This window comes from Tasmannia lanceolata, unplaced genomic scaffold (assembly GCF_043159265.1).
Source record: "Tasmannia lanceolata isolate RefF3 unplaced genomic scaffold, GAP_Taslan_0.1 ptg000013l, whole genome shotgun sequence".
In the NCBI taxonomy this organism is placed as follows: domain Eukaryota; kingdom Viridiplantae; phylum Streptophyta; class Magnoliopsida; order Canellales; family Winteraceae; genus Tasmannia; species Tasmannia lanceolata.
This window is the reverse complement of record NW_027518690.1, coordinates 49,522,547-49,547,353: the sequence shown is the minus strand read 5'-3', so window position 1 is coordinate 49,547,353 and position 24,807 is coordinate 49,522,547. Positions and strand designations below refer to the sequence as shown.

The 24,807-nt window shown below is 37.7% G+C and overlaps 1 protein-coding gene and 1 pseudogene across 1 annotated transcript; one reads left to right on the top strand and one right to left on the bottom strand.

The window, feature by feature from the left end:
- The first annotated feature begins 5,009 nt into the window (after positions 1–5,009).
- LOC143890453 (glycosyl transferase family 1 protein) lies at positions 5,010–24,333 on the top strand. Its single transcript, XM_077395145.1, has 14 exons — positions 5,010–5,641; positions 6,056–6,142; positions 11,777–11,886; positions 12,111–12,161; positions 12,504–12,675; positions 12,805–13,116; positions 13,207–13,410; positions 13,528–14,025; positions 14,144–14,353; positions 18,121–18,309; positions 20,775–20,938; positions 21,426–21,578; positions 23,058–23,136; positions 23,630–24,333. Exons 1-14 carry the CDS (start codon positions 5,207–5,209, stop codon positions 24,074–24,076), a joined length of 3,111 nt encoding a protein of 1,036 aa, XP_077251260.1. The 5' UTR covers positions 5,010–5,206; the 3' UTR covers positions 24,077–24,333.
- LOC143891495 (U2 spliceosomal RNA) lies at positions 6,166–6,323 on the bottom strand (annotated as a pseudogene).
- Positions 24,334–24,807: the final 474 nt, after the last annotated feature.

Below are 24,807 nucleotides of genomic sequence, written 5' to 3'. Positions count from 1 at the left end.
CAAGGGAAATGATAAAGGTGCCCCTTTTCATTACTTGGGACACCCGGCTACAGTGTATCTTTGACTGCAAAGGAGGATGATGTACTTCACATTTAAGGAATGAAGTGACCCGATTGCCACGCACAATGCAGTTGGGTGTCCCAAGCGATGAAAAGGGGTGCATTTATCATTTCCCAAAAATCAATAGGTGGAGTTTTTTGCTTTTTCCTCCTTTTCTCACCCTCTCCTCACTTAGTCCCTGTAGTGTCTATCCTCTCCCACCCTCTCTCCCGGTGGATAAGCTAACATTCGAGTAAAAAAATAATTCACGGTGGTAATTTGTGAGGGGGAGAGGCCAATTTCATCCCTTCGATTTCGGGAAATGGAAAGTAGAGAGATGATATTAGCACCTCAATTTGCGTCTTTACCAAGGTTTAGAACATGCATGCCAAATAATAATATTGACACCTCATTGCAGCATTTTTTTTTCCCTCAGTCAAATACCTATTTCACACTTCAGCTCTTCTTCACTTATTATTGTATTAAAAATACTATTTTTTTTTTTTAAATTTAGTCCCCGAGTTATTTAAAACCTTCAAAATTTTAATTTCCCAATAGCAATTGAATACCTTATCGATGTTTATATAATGGGAAAGCTTACAAGACTCTGAGGTTATTTAAAACCATATAAATATAAAGTTTGTTTTATTTATATGGAAATGATATTTCCATTACTCTTCCACGCCTTTTCCTTGTCTTTTCTTGAAATTGATTTACTTTTGTTTAATTTCTCGGGAAAAAGACAAACACAAGGGGTGAAATGTGTGCAAATTTCTCTATAGCTATAAAATAACTTATTTACCTAAATATATGTACTAGAAAGCTTCGGTAACCCGGCACTATTTAAAATTGTATTAATGTAAAGCTTTCTTTAACTCTTAAATATCCGAGAAATGTAAATTTCTTTATAGCTATTAAAATGGCTTAGATTTTGAAGCTCTAGCTATATTTTCCCTCATAAAAATTTTGTTATAAAAATAAATATTTTTTCTCTTGAATAAATGTTTCACGCATTGTGCGTGCTGTTTTCTTGTAAACGTAAATTAATTTCTTTACAGATATTAAATACTTACAAAACAAGTAAGTATATCGACTAATTTGTATGTTAGTAGAGGAAAATGATTGTAAGCTCGAGCATACCAACCTTATGGTACGCTCGAGTGCCCAGTCACATGGGTCCTACATTACATTTTTTTGTGATGATCCAAAGCATTCATTTGCAAGGCATACATATCATAGATAGGGTGTGTACCAAAAATCAGCGCCATTGAATCATCCTAACCCCTCCAAAGTGGAGGGAAAAAATGGGCAGGTTTGTGGACAAACAGTGTCTGTCCATTTTGACCTTCACAAATGGATGGTTTAGGATGATCCTATGGAGCTGATTTTTGGTACACACTCCGTCTATATAAGGGCCTTTCAAATGAATGCTTTGGATTATCCTAAAAATGTGGGTCCACATGTGATTGGGCACTCGAGCGTACCATAAGGTTGGTACACTGGAGCGTACAATCATTTTCCTCATGTTAGTATTGTATTCTAGATTGCCGAAAATATATGTAAATATTCTACACATGACAACAAAATCTTCTAAACACAAGAAAACTTGGCTATATAACCATCCCACATTCTAAAACCATTCTTGGTTGCACGGCTGAAGTACAAAAATAAAAAGAAAGCAAGAAAGAATTGTAGCTCTAGCCCATCCATGTCACAGATATGTACATAATTAATTAAAGATATTGAATTAGTGGGCAACCCCAAGCTTAACCCATTTCAGCTGTTCTCACAAGAACTGGATGATCCTGAACCTTAACTGATAAGGCATCCTTTGTAGACCATCAAAAGAAGTCAAACCGAGGTTGCTCGGTTTCCTTCTAATAAAATTCTCACCGGTTCAAAAAAAAAAAAGGAAAAAGGAAGAAGCCAAGCCATTAATTTGGCTACTACTATGTTTTAATAATTGCGCAAAAACAGATTATCTTTTCTTCTTTAATTGACTTACAAGATGAGTTAGTGTAATTATCAAAACATAGCCACTGATTTTTATTTTCGTTTATTTTTCAGATAGTGCATCCGGACCAAGATCTTGTAGGTCGCTTCATGGGGATCCAACAAACCAATGCCCTATTTTAAGCTTTAAAAATTCACAGATAATTAAAAGTTTTTACATTTTTTAATCAAAAGAATTTTTTATTTAAATGTGAATTTCATAAATAATTAGTCAATTTCTCATATGTTTTTCGGTAGGTTTGCATGGATTGAACCTCGGCCTCTAGTTTGGAGAACAAAGCCTCGAACATTGAGCTAGAGGCTCAAACCCAAAAAGAGCCGATGCAACGCTAGGATTTTCTAGGAGGTCACCCATCATAGTACTACTCGCCCAATTTCTCACTTGTTCGAAAGAAAATTAAAAATTATTTAGTTTTTCAATCTCTCATTTAAGAAAAATAATTAAGGGCGCGTTGGATACCTCATAATTTGTATTTGGATTTGGATTTGGAATTGAGTTTTGATTACAAAATGAATAGATCTGCCAGCTCATGTTGAGGGAGACGGAGAGGGAAGGGGGTACTTCCTAGTGCAGGGGAGAGGTTGAGGAGCCAGGAGGGTGAAGGAAACTGCTAGATATGTGGATTTCCAATTATTTATATCCACTGCTTATTTGGCAATCCGATTTTTTTCATTGCTAGTGGCTGAATTGGAAAGTCAAGAATTTGATCCTAATCCAAATGTCAACGCAAAAAGGGCTGCAAATGTGAGAATTCCAAATCAAAATCTTCTCGGCATCCAAAATTCCAAATGGGCCCTGAATGTATTGTAAACAGAAAACATATACATTTTGTTGAATATTCCATAAACTCACTAAATATTCCACCAAAAGATTCGAAAATTTGCTCACCCTAACCCACTCTCTAACCTGAGCTTTGTAAGTTGTAACCATGGTATCACTCCAATAATAAGACACAGAGACAATATTATAAGATCATCCATTCATGGAAAGGCCATTTTAAAAAGCCTGAACTTTAATCCCTAAATAGAAAGGATGAGGGAAAGAATAAAGATAAGATTATGTCTGTTTTACACTTATTCTTTTGTTAATATGATGACTAATATGCCCTTCATGAACTGTTAAACTAATCCAGCCAAAACAGAGTGAACGATGAAGATTGAGATTCCTTCTATTTGGAATTGGGGACTGCAAAATCAATGATTAAACTCTTCTTTGATGGAACCCTTAAAAGGAAATCTTTGGATCAAGGGACTAGGATCATCAAACATGGTCGGCCCCATGCAGTAGATTTGATTCTCAATAGCCGACGAGCTCAATTAATGGACCCGATCACTTACCAGCCGTACACGTGGCCATCCAATTTAATTTTTTGGGGGGATATTGGTGAACTTGTTAGTGGAGATAGCTAGGATTGGAGGCTTTGTAGCCCACTCATCTAATGGGTGGGGCCCCTGGACCCCCAACCGACAAACTTAAAACAGTTCTAATGTTCAAATCAATTAATTAATTAATTGGACTCTCAGGAAGTGCAGTCGTGGTCGAGGTCCATTAATGCCGGGACCTCCTTATGTACAATAATTGTGGGCCCTGGAGATTGTGATGAGGGAACGACCGACCACAAAGAAAATACAAAAATCCAAACGTTTTTTTTTTTCATCCTTAAAAACGTTTCTTTTTCTTACTTTTTTGAGGGTTTTGAAGAGACGGAGAGAGAAGGGTTTTTTTTTTTTTTTTTCACCCAAAAAACGTTTCTTTTTCTTACTATTTTGGGGGTTTTGAAGAGACGGAGAGACAAGGGTTTTCTTTCCTTTTATTTTTTTGCCCTTTCGATGTCTTCGCTTGGAAGAAAACGTGTCGGCAGATTTTCAAAATCGCCTATTTTTACTCTGGATGGTCCATACGTCCAACTTGTGGAGGGTAAATTACCAAAATCTCCTTCCTCCCATCTCTGATCTCGTATCGGAGGTTTTCAAAGTTTAGAACCGGGGATTGATCAGATTATTAAGCGTATTCGCGCGAGTAGGTTTAGTTTTTCCAGTTGCCCGCCATGTTTTAAGCGTTGCACGTGGAGAAAATGCTCACACATGAGAAATTCTAGCCATTGATATTTTCTGATCTGGATCGGATCTCCATTCAGCTTGACAAAAGTCATCCTCCTGCAGAGTCTAACAGTTTTGATCTCGACAACTCCCCCCGCCCCATATGGTGGGCCCCGCGATGGTACAAAAATCGTGTCAGATTGGATGGGTCTGGCCATGCAATTAATGGACTTAATTTGATAGGATACAGTAGTACTCTACCACTTTTAATTTCTAGCTGGCCATTTTGAAGGCACATAGATTATATGGTTAGGAACTTAGGATTACTGAGATTGGTCCCATATTTTTCAAAATGATCCAAACCGTTCATTTGTTGGGCCACAACTTAAACAGTTTGTGCCCCAAAAATCATTTCTATTGGATGATCCTAACCCTCCGATCTATATAGGTTTCCATAATGTTCAATCCCTCGGTAGAGTTGAAGAATGTGAGAAATCCAATTCAAAAGCAGGGGCTAGGCTAAATAATTTAGTAATTTTGTTTTCTTTTATCAGGGGTACTTTTGTAATTCAGTACTAAACTCCAATCCCTTTCCCATGAATGTAGCCAAACTAAAGACCCTACATATTCGGCCGTAAGATTTGTCGGAGCCAAAACAAAAAGCGCAATTCAACTAGACTGACGAATTTACCCTTGGAAAGAATAAAAATACCTCGAAGAAGAGCGAGCACGCGTTTTTAGCCTGTCCGAGAGCCTTGCTAACAAAATCTAAAACCAGATTTATTTAGATAAAAAATGAATTGCGTTGACGATCTACGACCATCAGAACATGCCACGTCAGAAAAGATGCGCAGTGCGCACCACCGCTTTTCACACTACCGCAAGCTCTGTGTCTTCTCATTTACTCTCTTTTACTCTCTTCACAAGTCACAGCCATCCTCTTTCTTTCTTTATTAATACCTCTCATTTCTATCTATAGAAAACAAATATTAGAATATCAAGAAAAATCCATACCTTCTTTTCATACTACTTTTCTTTTTTCTCCTCTCTCTCTCTCTCTCTCTCTCAAATGTCTACTTTTTTCTTGATAGTGTAATTCTATGGATTTGTAGAAATGGGTTGTTTGGAGACAGGGTTTCCTTCAAAGAGAACCCCATTATTTCAGTCTTCATCATCTAACAGAGCTCAGCGCCATTCATTTACAAATAGAACCAGATCGAGATTTGCTAGATTTCTCCTTTTTGAGAAAGTTAAATACCTTCATTGGATTTGTGTACTAGGCATCTTCTTCTTTGTTGTTATCCTCTTTCAGGCCTTTTTACCTGGCTCTGTAACGGATAAATCACCCAATTCGGATCCACAAATGGGTTTATTTGAGGACATGGGTTTTTTGAAGGAGATTGGGGAGTTGGATTTTGGGGAAGGTATTAGGTTTGAGAACTCAAAGGTCTTGGACAAGTTTCAGAGAGAGGCTAAAGACGCGAATTCTAGTGTTGGATTGAGGAGATTAGGGATTCGTTCTGCGGTTCGGAGACCGCAGCTTGCATTGGTGAGTAGTGTTTTTCTGTAGTTTGTGTTTTTGGGTTTAAGTTGGTTACTAACCCTATGGTAGCAAAGAGGATTATGGGTTTATGAGATTGTGTTGATGGGCGTTGTAATGTTGTTATCTTTCCTCTAATAGTGGAAGAATGTTGATAATTGTGTGTTGCATTCTTGTGATCATTGTGGTTAAGGAGTGATGGGAGGGAATAATGAGAAGAGGGGGAATGAAAATTGAAATAAATGATCAAAGAGAATGAATAAGTAGAAGGGTCCAGATTCCAAATGAAGAAATTCAAACTCAAAAATGATTTTTCTGATTTTTGAAGAATTAGGCAGAAGGGGATTTTGATCAAGAAAGATTTCTTCTTCTTAAGTTTTATTTATTTTTGTCTATGAGTTGGTCATGGAATTTGCTTTGCAGGTGCTTGCGGATCTATCGGTGGATTCCACACAGTTGCTGATGATTAGCGTTGCGGTTTCTTTGCAGGAGATAGGATACACAATTCAGGTATTTGAGACATGTAATGTTCATTGATGTATGCATGTACTGTATTTCTTGTTGAATTTGGATGGAAGTATATACTTTTTTATTGAAATCCACACGAAAAATTAGGTTAATATCGTATCAGATATTAAACTGGTAAGAACAGATACTTCACTTAATCTTAGCCAAAAGGCCTCGAATGTGGGAACCTGAAATGTCACGAATTTTGAATGGAGCTACTCTTGCTTTATTGATGATGTTGTAGTTTATTTAACTCAGGTGAACTAGTGGAAACCCACCCATTGTTAGGAAGCCAGAATCATGTACTGAATAACTCACCTGGCAGGTGGCACAAAATAGGGGTATTTTTGTTATGTCATTATCATATAGTTTCCATGTTTGGGAGAAACTTCTGTATTAGGATTAGGGTTGAGATTCTATTTAGGGTCTTGGTTGTGGATCTGATTGGACCTTAGATCGACGGTTTCCACGACAGTTTCTCCTTTAACATAGTATTGGAACATGGAGACATTTATTCCACCATCAATACATCAGCATTCGCAACCTTGAGTAAGATGTTTTTGTTTTAGTGCTATAGCTGTTAACTTGGCATACAAGCTGATTCATATGCTTTTTGTTGAAACCTAACAACTTTTTTTGCCCGTTGTTACATGGAATTGAAGTTAAAGACAACCCTTTCAAGCTTTGAATGTCATTCTCTTCCAAAGTTCTGTCCTTTGGGAGATATATGGTACAAAACTGAATGTGGCATACTTAGTGCGAAGATACTTGCTCTGCAGAGTTTGGATGTGCAATACTGAATCGTACTAGTATTTGCTGTTGTTACTTAAACCATCCATACAAATCCACTCCCGCAATCCCGTTGCCTTATCAATGCTGTTGCTTGTAGTTTTTTGATAGATTTTGGAAGTGGGAATCCTTGTGGCAGTTGCACACTCCACATCTCAAAATAGGTAGCACAAATACACTGTTGGGGACAAGAGAAGTCAGTTGCCAATTAGGCAGGTGGGTAGCCCAACAAATCTATCATTGTTGGGGATTCCCCACCAATCCATACATTTCATTCCGTCAGCCGTCCAAGGCCAAGCTTCCAAGATGACCCATTTTCCTATCTCAAATCACATATGCTTAGTATGCGGACACATAAAACATCAACTTAAATATCCTACATTAAATAATTAAACTAGAATTCATCTGGGCCATTCCTGACCACCCATCCGCAATGGTGCTTGCATGAGCTTGCCAAGTCCAACTTCAAACAAAGCTATCTCATATAGCCTCCCCAAAGGACTATAATACCCAGGTGCCTTCCCCACATCACTTGCATGTCCAGTTTGGGTGCTTTATCTTTTCAATGGTTTTTTTCAAATAGATGCTCACAAATGTGCCTTCCCTCAGAAAAGGAGTTCCCATAACCTTTTCAATAAAATCCCAGCTTCCAATTTAAAATGGATCAACATTTTCAGGTCATCGTCGTGGAACCTATGATCCAAATAATTAGGTCAACTTCCAATGGCTCCTTATTGGGTCTCTCCTCTTCCATAATAACCCTAATTCCCTAGGTTTTCTCCTAGAACTTACATGGGCATTTCTCAATTGCATGCCCTAAGTGCCAAGGCCAAAGTTGCCAATGTTCAAATCCTCTATTATGTTTCACCCCTCTATCAAGTGCTGATGATTAGTGATTACCAAACTGTGCATGCGATCTAGTATTGTTGGCAGAGAAATCTTAAAAAAAAAAAATTCAAAATTCAAAATAGAGAATTTAGGGATTGCATCACACCATCCGTCCAACCTGTAGCATCAAACTATGTATAACCTGTAAAATCACTCTGCAAGGGTCTTAAGCATCACACTTGAATAAAAGAATTGGAAAATCCTTATTCATTCATCAAAACTAATAAGATTACACCAAACAAGAACTTATATATAAGTATCATTACATTAACCCCAAATTTTTTTTTCTCTAAAGCATGACACTTGAATAAAAGAACTGGAAAATTCTTATTCATTCATCAAAACTAATAAGATTACACTAAACAAGAACTTATATTAAAGTACCATTACATTAACCCTAAATTTATCATAACCTAGATTAAAACCCTAAAAGATAATACCAAAACTTCATCTTAGCCTAGACTAAAACCCTAAAAGATTGAATCCCTACAAAAGTAGGTCTTTTAAGTTTTAATATTAAATCTATGATTTAGCCGACACTTTCAATTGATTACCGACACACGTGTCTTGCCGTGTCCAACACTGTTGAGAAAATCCGCCGGGCAAATCAATCCGATCGTGCACAAATTAAACGGAAAAGATAAAATAAACAAACAAGCCATAAGATGAATACCGATATCTGACGTGGTTTGGCCAAGCCTACTCCACGGGCGAGGAACACAATCTTCCACTATGAGAAAAACAATATACAAGGATTACAATAGATTTAACCCAAAACCCAAAACCCGCAACCCTTTCCTTGCTTCCCAAACCAAGATCGTACAAGAGGAAAACCCAAGAGAAAACCCCAAGGCTCTGTTTGGTTGCAAAAGGCATGGAAGACGGCTGGGCATTTTTAGGAATATGAAATACCAAATGTTGTTTGGTTGTCAATTTTTAGCTCAAATTCCATTGGACTACTAGACATGGATGAGACATCATTATTAGCTTTTTGCTTAGGTGGCGCCTATGTGGCGTGATTGACATCCAACCAAACACACTACCTCCTTTCTCTCTCTTCTACTATTTATTTTGTTAATGACACCCCTCCATTCTCCACATGCTTTGACATCCAACCAAACACTACACCAATATTCCCCTAATCTTCTCTAGACAACTCTCCACATGCCTATGTGGCGGGATTGTCCCCTCTCCTAATTTTCGAATGCAAAACCTTCATTTTGGTGGATTTTAGAAGGGAAAATAGTAGAATATGTCTTGTCATGTGTAATCATTACTTTTTTCTCTCTTTCTCTCTCTTCCCTTTCTCTCTCTTCTACTATTTATTTTGTTAATGACACCCCTCCATTCTCCACATGCTTTGACATCCAACCAAACACACTACCAATATTCCCCTAATCTTCTCTAGACAACTCTACACATCTCCCATCCTTGTCACCTCCTTGTTGACTACTACTTCCACTAAAATCCCAGCTAACCAAACAGAGCCCAAGAGAAAAACTCAAGAAGAAAACCCAAGAGAAAAACCCAAGAAGAAAAGCCCACTTTCTCTTCTTTTCCTCTCTCTCTCTCTCTCTCTCTCTCTCTCTCTCTTCTCTCTCTTTTTCACTCTCTTTTCTCTAACCACGTTTCCACACACCACATAAGAGAAAAGACCTCTCTTATATCCTAGGTTTTCTAAAACCTAAAAGGTAAGTTTCTATTTTTGGCTTTTTGCCTTCCCACCCAAGCAAATCATGTGAGTGGGAAATAAGGCAACTTTCCCAACAGACACGACTCTCGTGTCCACACGCGTCGACACTCCTTTGGACACTTTTGAATGTATTGATAGGAGTGTTAAAGTTAGTGTGGCGTGTGAACACGCATTTGTGTAATAATCAATAATTTTACGTGTATGTATGTGTCACCATTTCTAGATTTTTAGATTTTGCCATGTTAGACAACTCATATCTTTGTTGAAACTCGGCAGACAGATCCATATCAACAAACTAAGATTATATATGCTTTCTATTTTAGTCGTGTCCCCGTTTCTAAATTTTGGGGGTTTGCCGTGTCCGACACTCCGTGCCAGTGTTGACACGCGACACTCGTGTCCGTCTCCACAATTCATAGTATTAAATACATTTGAAATCTTGAAAGAAAAAAAAAGACCAAAATGCTAGGAGAATTTCCATTTTTAGACACCACATTATAGAAACTGGCCTTTCTATGATATTCCATTCTAGTGCTCCTTAACACCTATGATATGAGGCTTGTCACATTGTTACACATGTTATCAACATGACAACTTTGCAATCTCAGTTGTCCTGACTCAATTCTGGTTGTGATCACTTATGGCCCTGCAATGGATAAATCTGGAGGCCTGAGATATCATGGTTTTTCCCAGTCATCCGAGACTCGGGATCACACTCCTGATGAATCATAGTCACTGAATTACCCATTCAGAACTCCTCAAACCCCTCAGGTCCAGGGACAACAAGAACTTTGGTTGAGGAGATCAAACCTTTGAAAACAATGAGGTGAAGTTGATCAATCCTAGTGGTCTAGATCAAAATGCGAATATACACAATGATGTGTAGGCAGAGAACACCTGTCTCACACACGACAACCTTGCAATCTCTGTTGCCCTGACTCAATTCTGGTTGTGATCACTTTTTCGTAGGTAATTTGGGGTTAGGCAGACCCTGACCAGAATTCAATAAACATAAGAATAGATTTACAACCGAAGATAGGGCTTCTCAGAAGCATCCAAAGATACAATCTCCATTAGAGGATGAGGGTCTATTCCCTAGGGATGCGCGCAGGCAGAACAGAGAGGAATATTCTCACCCTTACATGGACAACTGCGCTTTGATAGGTAGTCTGCTGACCCGTTTGCTTCTCTCCAAGTATGGGAGATCTTCCAGTTCTCAAAAGTTTCTAGGTCCTGCTTGATCTTACAACGGAGGGGAAGTGATTTCCTAGGGCAAGGAGTAGTGCCCTTTATAGTTTGAATTGCCAAGTGGGAGTCAGACTCGACCCAGAGAGATTTAACATGATAGGAGAAAGCGAGTGGCACCTTTCAGAATAGCTTTCATCTCCAGCTCTAAGATAGTAGTAGGGTCGTCATCAACAGAGAAGAGAGCGATGGTGAGACCCTCGGAATTTCTAATGAGGCCTCCAATGGAAGCTTTGTCTCCACACAGCGAGGCATCCGAGTTCAGTTTGAACCATTTTGGAGGAGGGCGAATCCATCTGCAATATTTTTCATGCTTGGGATAGTGGAAGATTGGGCAATGAAGGTTCATTGCAATCTGTTTGGATCTGGTTGTGACCACTTATGGCCTACAAGGATTTGCAGAATCAGATTTAGGTCTGTTACATGCTATAAACCCCTTCTTCTGCTGTGTTTCCAAAGGACAATTTCCATCCTTTGGTACAACGAGAGACCCAACTTACCCATCTAATGAATCTATGTTCTTGAGCATCCATAGAAAGAGGAAACTACATTTAAATATTAATTCCACATTAGCTTTCCAAAGGGGGCACAAAAACCAACAATTTAACCCCGAGGCACAAGTCAGACGAATTTCTACCCTTTTTAAGACTTCAGTGATAGAGCCTACTTCCTTTCACTCGAGAGAATTATTGAAAATAAACTTCCCTTAATAACATTTGTCCATGTCCTTTTTGATATCTGCTATTAAATTGGCTAGAACACAAACTTGGTGGATGATTTCTATGGATCCACATCTAGACTTCATGGTTTCGATTATGTTTCTCCCAACAAACATTTGGTGATATCTGTTTTGAGATCTTCTCTTGAAATTTCCCTGTACACAATCTGTGAAAGGCATATATGCATATAATAGTGGAGTGTTTTTTGGTAGGATATAGCTTGTAGTGTACCAGAAAAATGTGACTTAAAAGTACCTTTATTTCTTCTTAAAATTGTACAGGTTTGATATCTATTTTTTGCAGGTTTATTCAATTGACGATGGCCCTACGCATATCATTTGGGAAAATATCGGAGTCTCTGTCAGCATTCTGCAGATCAGTGACAGATTGGAGTGCACTCTAGATTGGTTAATGTAAGGCGATAACACTGCTTTTTGAAATATCTTGAGATATTTATTTGGAAAAGTGACTCAAGAACTTTCCCTTTCAGCTAAGGCAAACTTTTCCTTTTATATTCTAATTGTTTGGTTTGCATATCTTAATTTAAAAAATTTAAAGAAAATGATGACTAAGTTTTGGCCTACTGGAACAAATCATTTTCTGATCAATATTTAATAAAACCATATGCTTTGTGCAGCTATGATGGTGTTCTTGTGAATTCAATCGAGGCCAAAGATGTCCTTTCATGGTAAAATATTATTCCAGTCACTGAACCTCAAAATGCTGTTGTTTAATTCTTTTAAACATGCCTTCTTAACTCCAAACTTAGTGCATTGTTTGGACTTTGTAGTCTTTTAGGACAAACTCTCATATTAAATGAGTGTCTTATCGACTATCGTTGGTTGGTCCCGACAACATTGACATAAATATACTAGTTTTGTAATTTTCGCCATTTCTATTGTTAGAAGTACAGCGTGCTTTTACATACTTACATAGTCAATTTCTTTGTGTTTTAATTCTGTTATTAATCATTCATTAATTTAGCTAGTATTATCTTTCAGAAGAAATCGTATGTTAATACCTGTTACAGTCTTTTGCAGGAGCCTTTCAAATCTTTACCTGTTATATGGACAATCCATGAAAGCACACTAGCTCTTCGTCTAAGACAATACAGCTCAAATGGGAATACTAAGTTAATCGATGATTGGAAACGTGCCTTCAATCGAGCTACCGTTGTCATCTTCCCTAACTATGAGTTGCCGGTAATGTTCATAATTTTATCTTCAATCCATTGGTTATGCCAAGAACTAGCTCGATCTTTAACTTGAGGTGTTGAGCGTGCTGAGATTGGTTGCCATCTCTAATTCTGAAATTTTTTGGTACTTGTTCAGATGGTGTATTCCACATTTGATAGTGGAAACTACTTTGTTATTCCGGGTTCTCCAGCCCCAGCTTGGGAAGCATATAATTTCATGGCCTTAAATGATGGGCATGATCTACAAGTTGACATGGGGTACAGACCAGAGGATTTTATTATTGCTATTGTTGGAAGTCAGTTTTCATATAGCGGTTTCTGGTTGGAGCATGCCCTTGCTTTGCAAGCATTGGTGCCACTCCTTGCAGACTTTAAAAGTTCCAGTTCTCATATGCAAGTTGGTATTTTAAGCGGGAATTCAAATAGCACCTATAAGGTGGTCCTAGAGGTATTAGTTTACCAAAGGCAGATTCTAAATCCATTACATTCTGGCTTGGGACTAGTTTGATCATTCTAAAATAAACGCATTATTTTACAGGCAATTGCTCTTAACCTTGGATACCCAAGGGGTACTGTCCAGCAGATTAGAATTGATGGAGACTTCAACAATTTCTTAAGCATAGCTGATCTTGTGATATATGGATCATTTCTCGAAGAGCAATCTTTTCCAGCTATTTTGATTCAAGCTATGTGCTTTGGGAAACCAGTTATTGCTCCAGATCTTTCCATGATCAAGAAACATGTAAGTCTGTGAATGGTGATATTGATACAAAAAATTCAGTAGTTATTTTTATTTTATTTATTTAGTTCGCTGACCTTCTCCAAGCAAACAACTAACTGCACTGCCCAATAATTTTAGGTTGATAACAGGGTGAATGGATTTCTTTTCCCAAAGGAGAATATTGGCATGCTGACTCAGATACTATTCCAAGCAATCCTAAAGGGTAAACTATCGCCATTGGCTCGCAATATTGCATCGATTGGAAAAGGGTATGCTAGAAACCTACTGGCTTCAGAAGCTGTTGAAGGCTATGCTTCATTGTTGGAAAATGTTGTAAAGCTCCCATCAGAAGTTTTATCTCCTAAGGCTGTTGCGGAGATCCCTCTAAAGTTAAAGGAGGAATGGCAATGGCAACTGTTTGGCTCCTTTGGAGAGGGAGTGGATTTGAAGCATCTAAATAGAACTTCCAGAAGCTACAGGTTTTTAGATAGGGTCGAGGGACGGTGGAACCGGACAAAAATTCAAACTTCTGCCAACGATACCAGTGCGATAAGTGAAACATTCTCCCCAATTGATTGGGAGGAAGAGAGAGCTACAGAGATGGAAAATGCTAGAAAGAAGCGTGAAGAAGAAGAGGTAAGAGATGCAGTCATTTATTTTGTAGCATTTTGCCCAACAGTTTGTGATGTCTTCTTTTTTACGTCACTTGTTGTTCCTCAGCGAATATCCTATATCCTGTTGGAACTTGATGCAGTTGAAGGATAGAACAGATCAGCCTCGTGGAACGTGGGAGGATGTCTACCGAGGTGCTAAAAGGGCTGATAGGGCTAAAAATGAATTGCACGAAAGAGATGATAGGGAGCTTGAACGGACGGGCCAGCCATTGTGTATATATGAACCTTACTTTGGGGAGGGGACCTGGCCTTTTCTGCACCATACTTCACTCTACCGTGGAATTGGATTGGTGAGATAACTTATTTTCTCGAGTTTACCACTTTATAAATATTCCATGGAGCCTATGCTAAAATACCCAAAGCATGTGTTGGCTTTTGATGTGTCTGATTTTCTCGAGTGAACAACTTGGATTTTCTATTACCAGTAAAAATGCACGTGCGATGCACGTGCTATCCATTTAAAATTGTACGTACCACATCATAGGTTGATCTAAACCGTCCATGTGATGGAACAAAACATCAATAGGTTGTGCCCGTAAAATCATTTCCATAGGCTGATCCTAGCCCTCCAATCTATAGAGGTTTCCATGATTGTTGTTCCTCTTAAGGTGCCCAAAATTCGTCAATATTTTTGCAGGTGTCCTGCATTCGTAATATCAACATTTCTGTAATTTGACCCGCACATAGTGAATAAGGAAAAGTAGTTTTTTCGTCATCGTTAGGGGTGCAACTTGGGTGTCAACCCGACCCAATTCGGGTTGGGTTGGGTCGGGCTGACCCGATTTGATATGGTACCAATTGTTGACCACCTCAACTCAAGCCGGGTTGTTTTGGATTTTGAGAACCAATAGTGAGTCACCAATAATAAGTTTTTAACTCACAATCGGTTCTCAAAATCCAAACCAAACAGGGACTAACAATTAACAAAGGGAAATATTATCCGCACTACTATATTTTGATGATCACACTCCTCACTTTATTCAAGTACGGTATGGCCCGTACCATAGGATTATCCAAACCGTCCATTGTGGACTGTGGAGACTATTTCAATGTTGAAAAAGAAAAACACACATATACAGAACTTCTTCAGATGGAATCCAAATTCGGGTTTTGGGTCGGGTCGGGTTGCCCCACAGCCCAACCCGATTTCCAATTGGGGTTGATTTTTCCCAACCCAACCCAACCCGATTTACGAAAAAGCTTAACCCGACCCAACCCAAATTCGGGTTGAACCCGACTTGCGTGGGAACATCCAAGTAACAACGACGGTTTGAAATTATATATAGTGCTAATGTCCTCACTACCATATTTTATAATGGTACTACTCACCGTATTTTGATGATCGCATTCCTCACTCTATTAAAATGTACGGTATAGCCCGTACCCCGTGTCGGTACTTTTCGTATGTAGATTACGATTTTACGCTGAAATAATTTCTCATAGAGATAGATGTTAGATATCAGCGAAGGGGTTAATGGTAAAAGAGTAATGCTGATGTGTAAATCCCAGACAAAAAGAAAAGAAATTTCTTTTGGATGGGCCTCTTCCTACATAGGTTGTGCCCCAAAAATAATTTTCATAGGTTGATCCGAACCCTCCGATCTATAGAGGGTTTTAGGTTGATCTAAACCGTCCATGTGAGGGAACACAACATCAATCGGTTGTGCCCGTAAAACCATTTCCATTGGTTGATCCTAGCCCTCCAATCGATATAGGCTGATCCTAGCCCTCCAATCGATATAGGCTGATCCTAGCCCTCCAATCGATAGGGGTTTCCATAATTGTTGTTCCTCTTCAGGTGCCCGGAATCCATCAATATTTTGCAAGTGTCCTGCATGAGTAATATAAAGTAGTTCTTTCGTCATTGTCATATATCTTTACCTTTGCTTGGTAGTTTTTTGCTGTAATTGTCATAGACAGATACCCTGTGTCGGTCGTATGTAGATTACGATTTTACCCTTAAATAATTTCTCATAGAGATAGATGTTAGATATCAGCAAAGGGGTTAATGGTAAAAGAGTAATGCTGACGTGTGGATCAAAGGGTGGGACACAAGCAAAAATAACGGCAAATGACACAAATGCCCTTACATGTGGGATACAATTGGAATTATGGCAGTGGGACACAAGCGGCAATTACGGCAAAGGGTGGAAGAACTTAACCCATCATTTTGCCTTTATATATAGCAGTTAGATTAATTTATCAGTTACTATCGCGAAGTCAAGAATGAGTCGTGTTATAATTTCACGACTGTCTGTGGTGAAAATCTTGCAAGGCATCATGTATCTGAGCTCCATACATGTCATGTTGCATCATCATCCCCATGTCTTTATTTTCACCCATCTACCCATGCGGGATGAGTGCTATAGTGAAAGATATCTTTAAGATATTGAAAAGGCTACTGATGTTGGCACTGCCATCTTTCAAAGTTTTTTTTTTTTTTTTGCACTACTCATCATGTTTTTTTATCATTTAAACAACTGTCAAAGGTTATTACAGTTTCCAAGAGGCTCTCATTAGTCAATTTTAAAATAAAAGACAAGTCAAGTTTGTGCAATTATCAAAACATGGTAATGCTAATAACAGTACCCTTTGAAAATTCCCTGATATTTAACAGTATTTTAAAAAAAGAGAGATTTTATTGATATTTTTGAGAAACAAGATTTCCTTATTTTCCCCATATTTTCATGATAGCATCACAATATTATCATGATTTTTTCATTAGATTTTCATATTAGTTTTATTTTATATAATCTTTATTTTCCTAATTCTCTCAAATTTGAAAGTCTTCAAGATTATCGACAGTGATAACTGTTGGTGACAAGCATGAGGTGCTTTTAGTGATGCATCACTTTTGGGTGTGTTAACAATTTCATGTTGTTGCTCTTTCTATTTTGCAACAAAAGGACTTTATTTTTATGCATGTTTCTAGAAGAATTTTGCTCATTCTATTTTGCAACGAAGGATGCATGTTTCTAAAAAACAGAAGTTTTGGCAGCTCTTTCACAATTGGGAAAAAAACTTTTCACAGTTCTTCCACAATTGGGCTTCTTGTTGGCAAATGGCAGTAACAAACTGAACATCCTAAAAGTTTTTCGAACCTTGGACTTTCCTCCTAGGAAGAAGCATATAAAGCTGCCATTGAAAATAGATCATCCCATTAAGATGATCTGGATTCATCTGAACCCCATATTATCAATTCTAGGTTGGGAATGACATGAAAGGTGGATCAAAGATCAATGGTGGCCATTCTTGCTGGAAACTTATGCTTTTAGTTCATCATTCTGAAACTGTTGAGAAGATCTGATGTTCCTTTTTGTCAGAATTGAACATATTCACATCAAACATGGAGCATTTGATCCATTAATTGGCCAAGTTAATCTTTAGCATTTGATCCATTAATTGGCCAAGTTAATCTTTTAGGGGCCGTTTGGATACGCGGATATTAGAATCTTGGATTTCCTCAAAATCCTGAATGGGAGACGAGAGAAGAAGGAGACCGTCCGTTTCGCTTCACTTTAGAATCTTGGATTTGAAGTAAGAAATCCAGGTTTTAGAAATCTCTCCCCAATCCTGAGATTTCTAAAACCTGGAAACATGGGATGATCTCCTACTCTCTTGCTGACGGAAAGAAGGGCAAAAAATCAGAAAACGACGGCTGGTCTCATTCTTCTCTCATCTCCTATCTATGATTTTGAGGAAATCCAAGATTCTAAAATTCTCATATCCAAACTGCCCCTTAATATCCAGTGATCGATTCATTGCAGTGCACTTATTCCAAAATGACATTTCCTGATGCAGTGGTTTCAACTAGTACTTGACCATGCTTGTTTCTTTTTCCTTTTTTTTTGAATGATTACTTGACCATGCTTGTTATCCATTTCAAACACACCCATGAAACCAGGAACTGATGATCATGGCTGCACTACTAGCATTAATTTGTAACATGATAGTAGTTATTGACTTATTGTAGTTACTCTTCTAAACAGCATCATGCAAATGAATCAAGCAATTTTCTAATTCCATCTGATTCAGATATTTGGGCTAACTATGACAGTCTACAAAAGGCCGAAGACCTGGAGCTGATGATATAGATGCACCTTCTCGTCTTCCCCTTCTTACTGATCCATATTACCGAGATGCCCTTGGTGAATATGGAGCTTTTTTTGCAATAGCCAACCGAATTGATCGTATACACAGGAATGCATGGATTGGGTTTCAATCGTGGCGAGCAGCAGCAAGAAAGGTATGTGTTGGCCTATAGGTATTTGTCATCATAATTCTATTAATTTGATGTTTTTTGCTTGCAATTGTGCCCTTGGAAAACAAATAGAATCGACTTGGGCAAGTTGATCACTGACGTCATATTTCCGTTAACTTGGGAAACGAGCTGTGTACAGTATTTTAGGAAACATAAAACGTGAGTGCATTTTTTTAGGAAGCAGGTACGGCGACCCAAAAAGAATTTCCCAGTAATTATGTATCTGTCCTTAACTTTCTGAGAATTGATTCTTTGGTTCTGTGTAGACCAAGGATTTGTGATCACAAAAGTGGGCAACAAGTTTCCTCAGAAAGTTCCAGAAACGTTTCCAAAATGTGACAAAAATTTGGGGAAACGTTTCCAAAAACACATAGTAAACGCGTGGGAAACATATGTGAAATTTGTGTGAAATACGTGAGAAACTAATGAGAAATGAATGGAAAATGCATGCGAAACATGTGAAACGTGCATGAAACAAAATAAATAAAGATTATTGTTGAACGCATGTTAATAACGAAAACAATAGTATACACTGAAATAAGTAAAACATTCTGCTAAAAAACAAAATAAATAAAGAGCATACGTAAATCATATGTGTCCGCCTATAATTGAAATAAAAATTATGAAAAAAATTCTAAATCTACAAACACACAAAAAATCCACAAAAACTTATGAAAATAAAAATAAAAATAAAAATTAGGATAGTAAGATAAAAAATAACTAAAATGAAAATAAAAACATGGTAGGTACATTTCCACGTATCTCTATTTCCTTTTGTTTCATATGTGTTTCGCTCGACGTTTCTCTATCGTTTCGAAACATTTCTAACGTGTTTCCTATGACATTCTTCCCAATGCGTTTCTCATGCGATTTTCTATCACTTCCCTTATTCTCGTTGCCTCTTTATTTTTTCCAAGTATTTTCCGCACCCGTTTCATGTTTCGCTTCCCAAATTCGTTTCCCAACCTGGTAACTATGTGTTGCACATGAGTATATGAATTGACACATTGATTTGGGTCACCTTGAGTGGAATACGCTATTGCACTACCAACAAAAAGGATTAGTACCTCATCATCTGGAATAGCTTAGGTCCATAGATCTGAGATTTCTGTGATTTCTTGGATGACTTAGTTGTGTACTTTACCAAAAGTGTGATCTCATTGAAGGGAAAAAATGTGGTGTTTTGGATGCATTATTAGGTCATTGCAGTGGTCATTTATGATCGAGAAGGGATCTCTTCCTATGCAGAGTTTTGACTTTGTCTTGTGAGCTTTAAATTGTTTGATAATATCTAATCACTATAAATGGGCTGACCAATTGGATTTGTGTGTATGTGGAGATTTCAAATATTTTATATTTGTATCAATATAAAATACTAATACCAACCAAAGCCAGCCTCTTGATTTCCGTTCACTCATCCATGGTGAACCACACGACTGCCAGTAATGTTTTGAAGCTCTGAAATTTTTGTGCACCCTAGGGCACAAAAAACACATCTAATTTAACCTAGTTGTTTATATGGTTACAAACTTGCATAATTAACCTTGGATCAATCGATCCCCAATGTTTTTCTTTCTCAGATTTGAAGTTTTGAGCTGAGATCCAAGTTCATGAACATCCCAACAATTTTCCACATTAATGTTCAGAGCTGCAAACTGTCTTTTATTAGCTACAAATTGCATCTGTTATAAATTCTGATATAAGTGACTGAAGGTATCCTTCATGATGTCTGTCAAGAGAACACAGAACAAGTATAGGACGAAATACCTGTTTTTTGGAATTTCAACTACTTCTCTTTTGTCTGAAATACTCAATCACATAAAATAAATATCAAGCCATGAAATACTTGAGGATTCAAGTCTCATTGCTAAGAAACAAGCATAAGCAAGATAAAACAGAGGTACTTGCTGAACTCCACTGTATTATCTCCAGCACGAAAACGGTGTAAGATGACTTTTCACTTAATGAGTATGTTTTTTTACTAATGGCATTAATTAATAAATATCCACTGACTGCACCATTGTCTTACTCTTAGTTCTACTAATTCATTTCGATGAAAAACCATTCCTCCTTAAATTCCTCTTTTTTTTTAAAAAAAAAAAACTGATTTCTCTTCATCCAGCTACTGGAACCGCAAAGAAACCTTTCTTATTCCCGTTACCCACGGCAAGTGGATAATGAATGACCAATTTAGATTTGTAGGGTCTCTGGTTGTAATCTCTGACATTATTTTGGGGAAATCTTGTCCCAGTTGTAAGATACTATAATTTTCTTCTATTCAATAAGCTGGTATTGTTACTTTCAAAAAAAAAAACCAAGAAGAAGAAAACATGAAATCATTATGCAACATAAATTTTATTGTATATTGTAGCAATCAGGGGTTTTTTCATGACACTAGTATTCCTCTATTTGGAGGCTTTGTTGCTGATATTAGATAATCCTTTAAACAGGCTTCCTTATCCAAGGTTGCTGAAAGTGCGCTGTTAGAGGCCATCCAAGCGCGGAGACATGGGGATACCCTGTACTTTTGGGTCAACACGAACAAGGATCCAAGAAATCCACTTCAACAAGACTTTTGGTCTTTCTGTGATGCTATAAATGCTGGAAATTGCAGGTAAGTGATGTAGTGTCTGGAATTGTTTCTCTTCTATTTTGAAAATATTCGTATCTAGCCATTTTCTAACTATTGTAACTGCGTGAATTTTTTTTGACAAATGATTGCCTCTAGTTTCTCATAAGATTGACTAGTTAAAAGGTCAACTTTATCTGTTCTTCTCATTTAAATTGATAAAAGTCCAACCACTTTGTTTTGGTTAGAAGAATATATTGATTAAAGAAAAAGGCACTGTTTTCTTTAACTACCATCTTGGTTTGTTAAATGTTCTTAAATATGTTCCTTGTGCCATTAGTTGGTAATGTTTTGAAAATTTCATCTTCTTGTTTACTTGGTTTATCAGAATTTCTTAATGAACTCTGTTTCTTCTGCAATCTATCTTATGCTTATCAAAAAAAAATAAAAAATTGGAGGGTTTTCTATTCACTGAAACTAATTCCAAGAATTCAGCACTGAAGTTTTTCTGAATTTCTGTGCCTGATTTAAGGGTTGCGGTTTCTGAAACTCTTCGAAGGATGTACGGCATTAAGCATGATTGGGATTCTGTGCCATTCATGCCAACAAATGGGGGCTCGTGGTCTGTTATGCATAGCTGGGCTCTGCCGACTCGTTCTTTCCTTGAGTTTGTCATGTTCTCGAGGTATGCTGGTAACTTTATGCCATCTACTTGCATGCTCATGTTTGCATTAGTCATGATGGCATGCATTTCATGATCATAACCATCCAGAAACAATATCACACATCTTACTCATGTATCCAAAGACACCATTTTATATTATTTATTTTATGTACAATGTATGGGTCATTTATATGTCTACGTTACTATATCTTTTTCCTTCAGCTACTCACATGCAAACACATGTTTCAGTTGCATGTGTGACCAAGTGAGTTGTTGGGAGAAGTGGAGAACCATTCAACATTTTGACAAAAATCTTAATTTTCTCACAAGCCCTCTCTTGCAACCGCTCAACTATCTCTTTTGCCAAACCCTAATCTATTGACTTAAATATCTTTGTATTTGTGGCTGGATCTTTCCATTGTAACCTGGTGGTCACGGGTTCGAGTCATGGAAACAGCCTCTGTGCAAAGCAGGGGTGGGGTAAGGCTGCGTACATATGGCCCTCCCCAAACCCCGCAATGGTTGGAGCCTCGTGCACTGGGCCGCCTTTTTTGTGGTTGGATCTTTCCTACCAATACGTAATGTGACAACTAAAATACATCACCACATCACTGCCAACGCTTCTCAGATACAAATCTGGAATTAATATACCTTCAATTGCTCCCCAATCTCTCATTTCTGGGAATCAAATCCGGCAACTTTATCTTCTTTTTTCATCAGATAACTATTTCTTCTCCGTAAACCTAGATTTAATGATTAAAACACTCGTGTTACTAGCCAAATCTCACTTATGTGAAAACCGGATGTTTGAGCCATGGCCTATAAGTAATAATCCCTCTAAAACCAGCTTGAAATCCTCACTTGGGCTGGAAAATCCCTAGAAAAATTTAAACCACTTTTTGAAGCCCGAATCTAGTTATGGAAGTTTCTTACCCTCCAGAATTCTAATCTGAAGGGAATTTAAACATTTTGGCAAGAAAGTTAAAATTGCAACTAAATGTGTACAATGAGGAGAGAATTTCTTGTTCAAATTATAGCTAATTAAGTACCCTTGATGTTATAAAGTAACCCACTGACCTTCTCATATTAAATTACCCTCATGCACTAGGAACTAGATTCATGTAATAAAATCAAGAAAATTTTCATGCAAGTGTTAGCCTACCTGTCTATTGTGATACAATCATGTAGTGCAATAGGCAAGATATCCCTCTATATAGATTTGCATGAATTATGTTAGTCTCAGTGATCCAGAATGAAAATCAAAATGTAGCTGATTAATTGATGATTGTGAAACAATCAGTTACTCCAAAAGCTTAAGCTGTTGGAGAGGGCATTATTTAATCTTTTATACTTTAACAATGGTTATAAATGAGGGGGTCTATTTTAAATTTTTCACGTCGAGAGATGGATGAAGCATCACTTCACTAGCAATTGTTTTTGACATCCCTCACTTTCACTCTTTGTTCGCTTAATTAAAACCTTAGCTGCACCCATTTGCAGAATGTTTGTAGATGCATTGGATGCACAGATATATGATGAGCACCATCAAAGCGGGCACTGTTACTTGAGTTTATCCAAGGTAATATTTTCTTGGAATCACTTTTTATCTAAAAGAAAATGAGATTGCAGGTTCACATGCAAATTGAATCCAAAATCCAATTAGATTACACACCTGAACTAGCCTCTATTATCTTCAATGCAAAGATTTGTATTTTAAGTTTCTATTTCCATGAAGGTCCTATTTGAGTTTGACTGGATTTATTTATTTATTTATTTTTATTTTTTTTAAAAGATAACAGTTTATTTAATTCCTGGAAGGAAATTACACGAAGAAGGGACACGATGTCCCTGTGTAAGAGTTTGACTGGATTTATGTTGTGATAAAATGCAATATTTGCGTGGGAACTTGGACAAACAATTTGCGAATAACCTTTAACAAATGATTTCTTTTCGGGTTAGTCAGTCGAACAAAGTAAGACATAATATGTCTTTAGAAGGGAACATATGTTCAAGGAAAAAGCATCGGTAATTCATTTTATTTGAATTTTTAGTAATTACAGTGGGTGTTACAGGATCGGCATTGCTATTCTCGTGTACTTGAGCTGCTTGTGAACGTGTGGGCGTACCACAGTGCGAGGCGAATGGTGTATGTGAACCCTGAGACAGGGGCGATGCAAGAACAACACCGACTGAAGAGCCGAAGAGGTCGGATGTGGATCAAGTGGTTCTCATTCGCCACAGTTAAGAGCATGGATGAGGACTTAGCGGAGGAGTTTGATTCTGACCACCCTGACCGGCGGTGGTTGTGGCCATCAACTGGTGAAGTCTTTTGGCAAGGCATTTACGAGAGGGAACGGAGTCAACGCCACAAGCAAAAGGAAAAGAGAAAGCAAAAGAGTAAAGATAAAATCCAAAGGATAAGGAAGCGGCACCGCCAGAAAACAATAGGGAAATATGTGAAGCCACCACCTGAAGAGATTGCAAGTTCAAACACGACGGTGACAATGGCAACAGTTTGAAATGCTGACAGGCTCTGATCATTTATTTGGCTCGGTGTATGATCCGCTAATTGTTTTTTTTTTTCTTTCTTTCTCCATTTCTGTTTCCTTTTATTGATCATTTTGTTTTTCTTTTTTATAGTCAGAAGGGAAGCATAGAGTTGATTTAGATTTGTATTCTGTTTTTTGGGTTTTGTTTGTAACTTCTGCATCCTTCTGATCATTGATGTGGGATAAAGATAAATGCTCTTAGAAATGTAAATTTGATTTTTGTTCTCTTCCTGTTTGCATTGTGGTTGAGTGGTTGTATTTTGGAATAATTGGTAGAAATAACTGCAGTATCTGGGTTGAATAGGAAGTTATGTCTTAATAACTGCAGTGGGTCTTGTGAACCTGACCAACCATCCATCTGGGCTGCCATTTATGCTCTGTTTGGTTGCTGGGTTTTTTTTGTGCCTGGGAGTTTTGTGGGAGAGTAAGTTAAATTTTGGTCCCATCCCATGTTTGGTTGCCTTTAAGCACTAGGTTTATTTTAATCCCACTCTTGTAATGATTACTTGTGGGGTGAATTTTTTAATCCCACTTTTGTAATGATTGCCTTTTCATCCCATCCCAAGATAACCCTAGGAACAAAAATAAACTCAGGAACCAAAAATAAGCTTGAGAAGAAATTTTTTCTACCCAACAGTTCAAGCAACCAAACAAAGGTTTTTTTTTCTCCCACCATATCTCCCAGGGTATTTTTTTCTCCC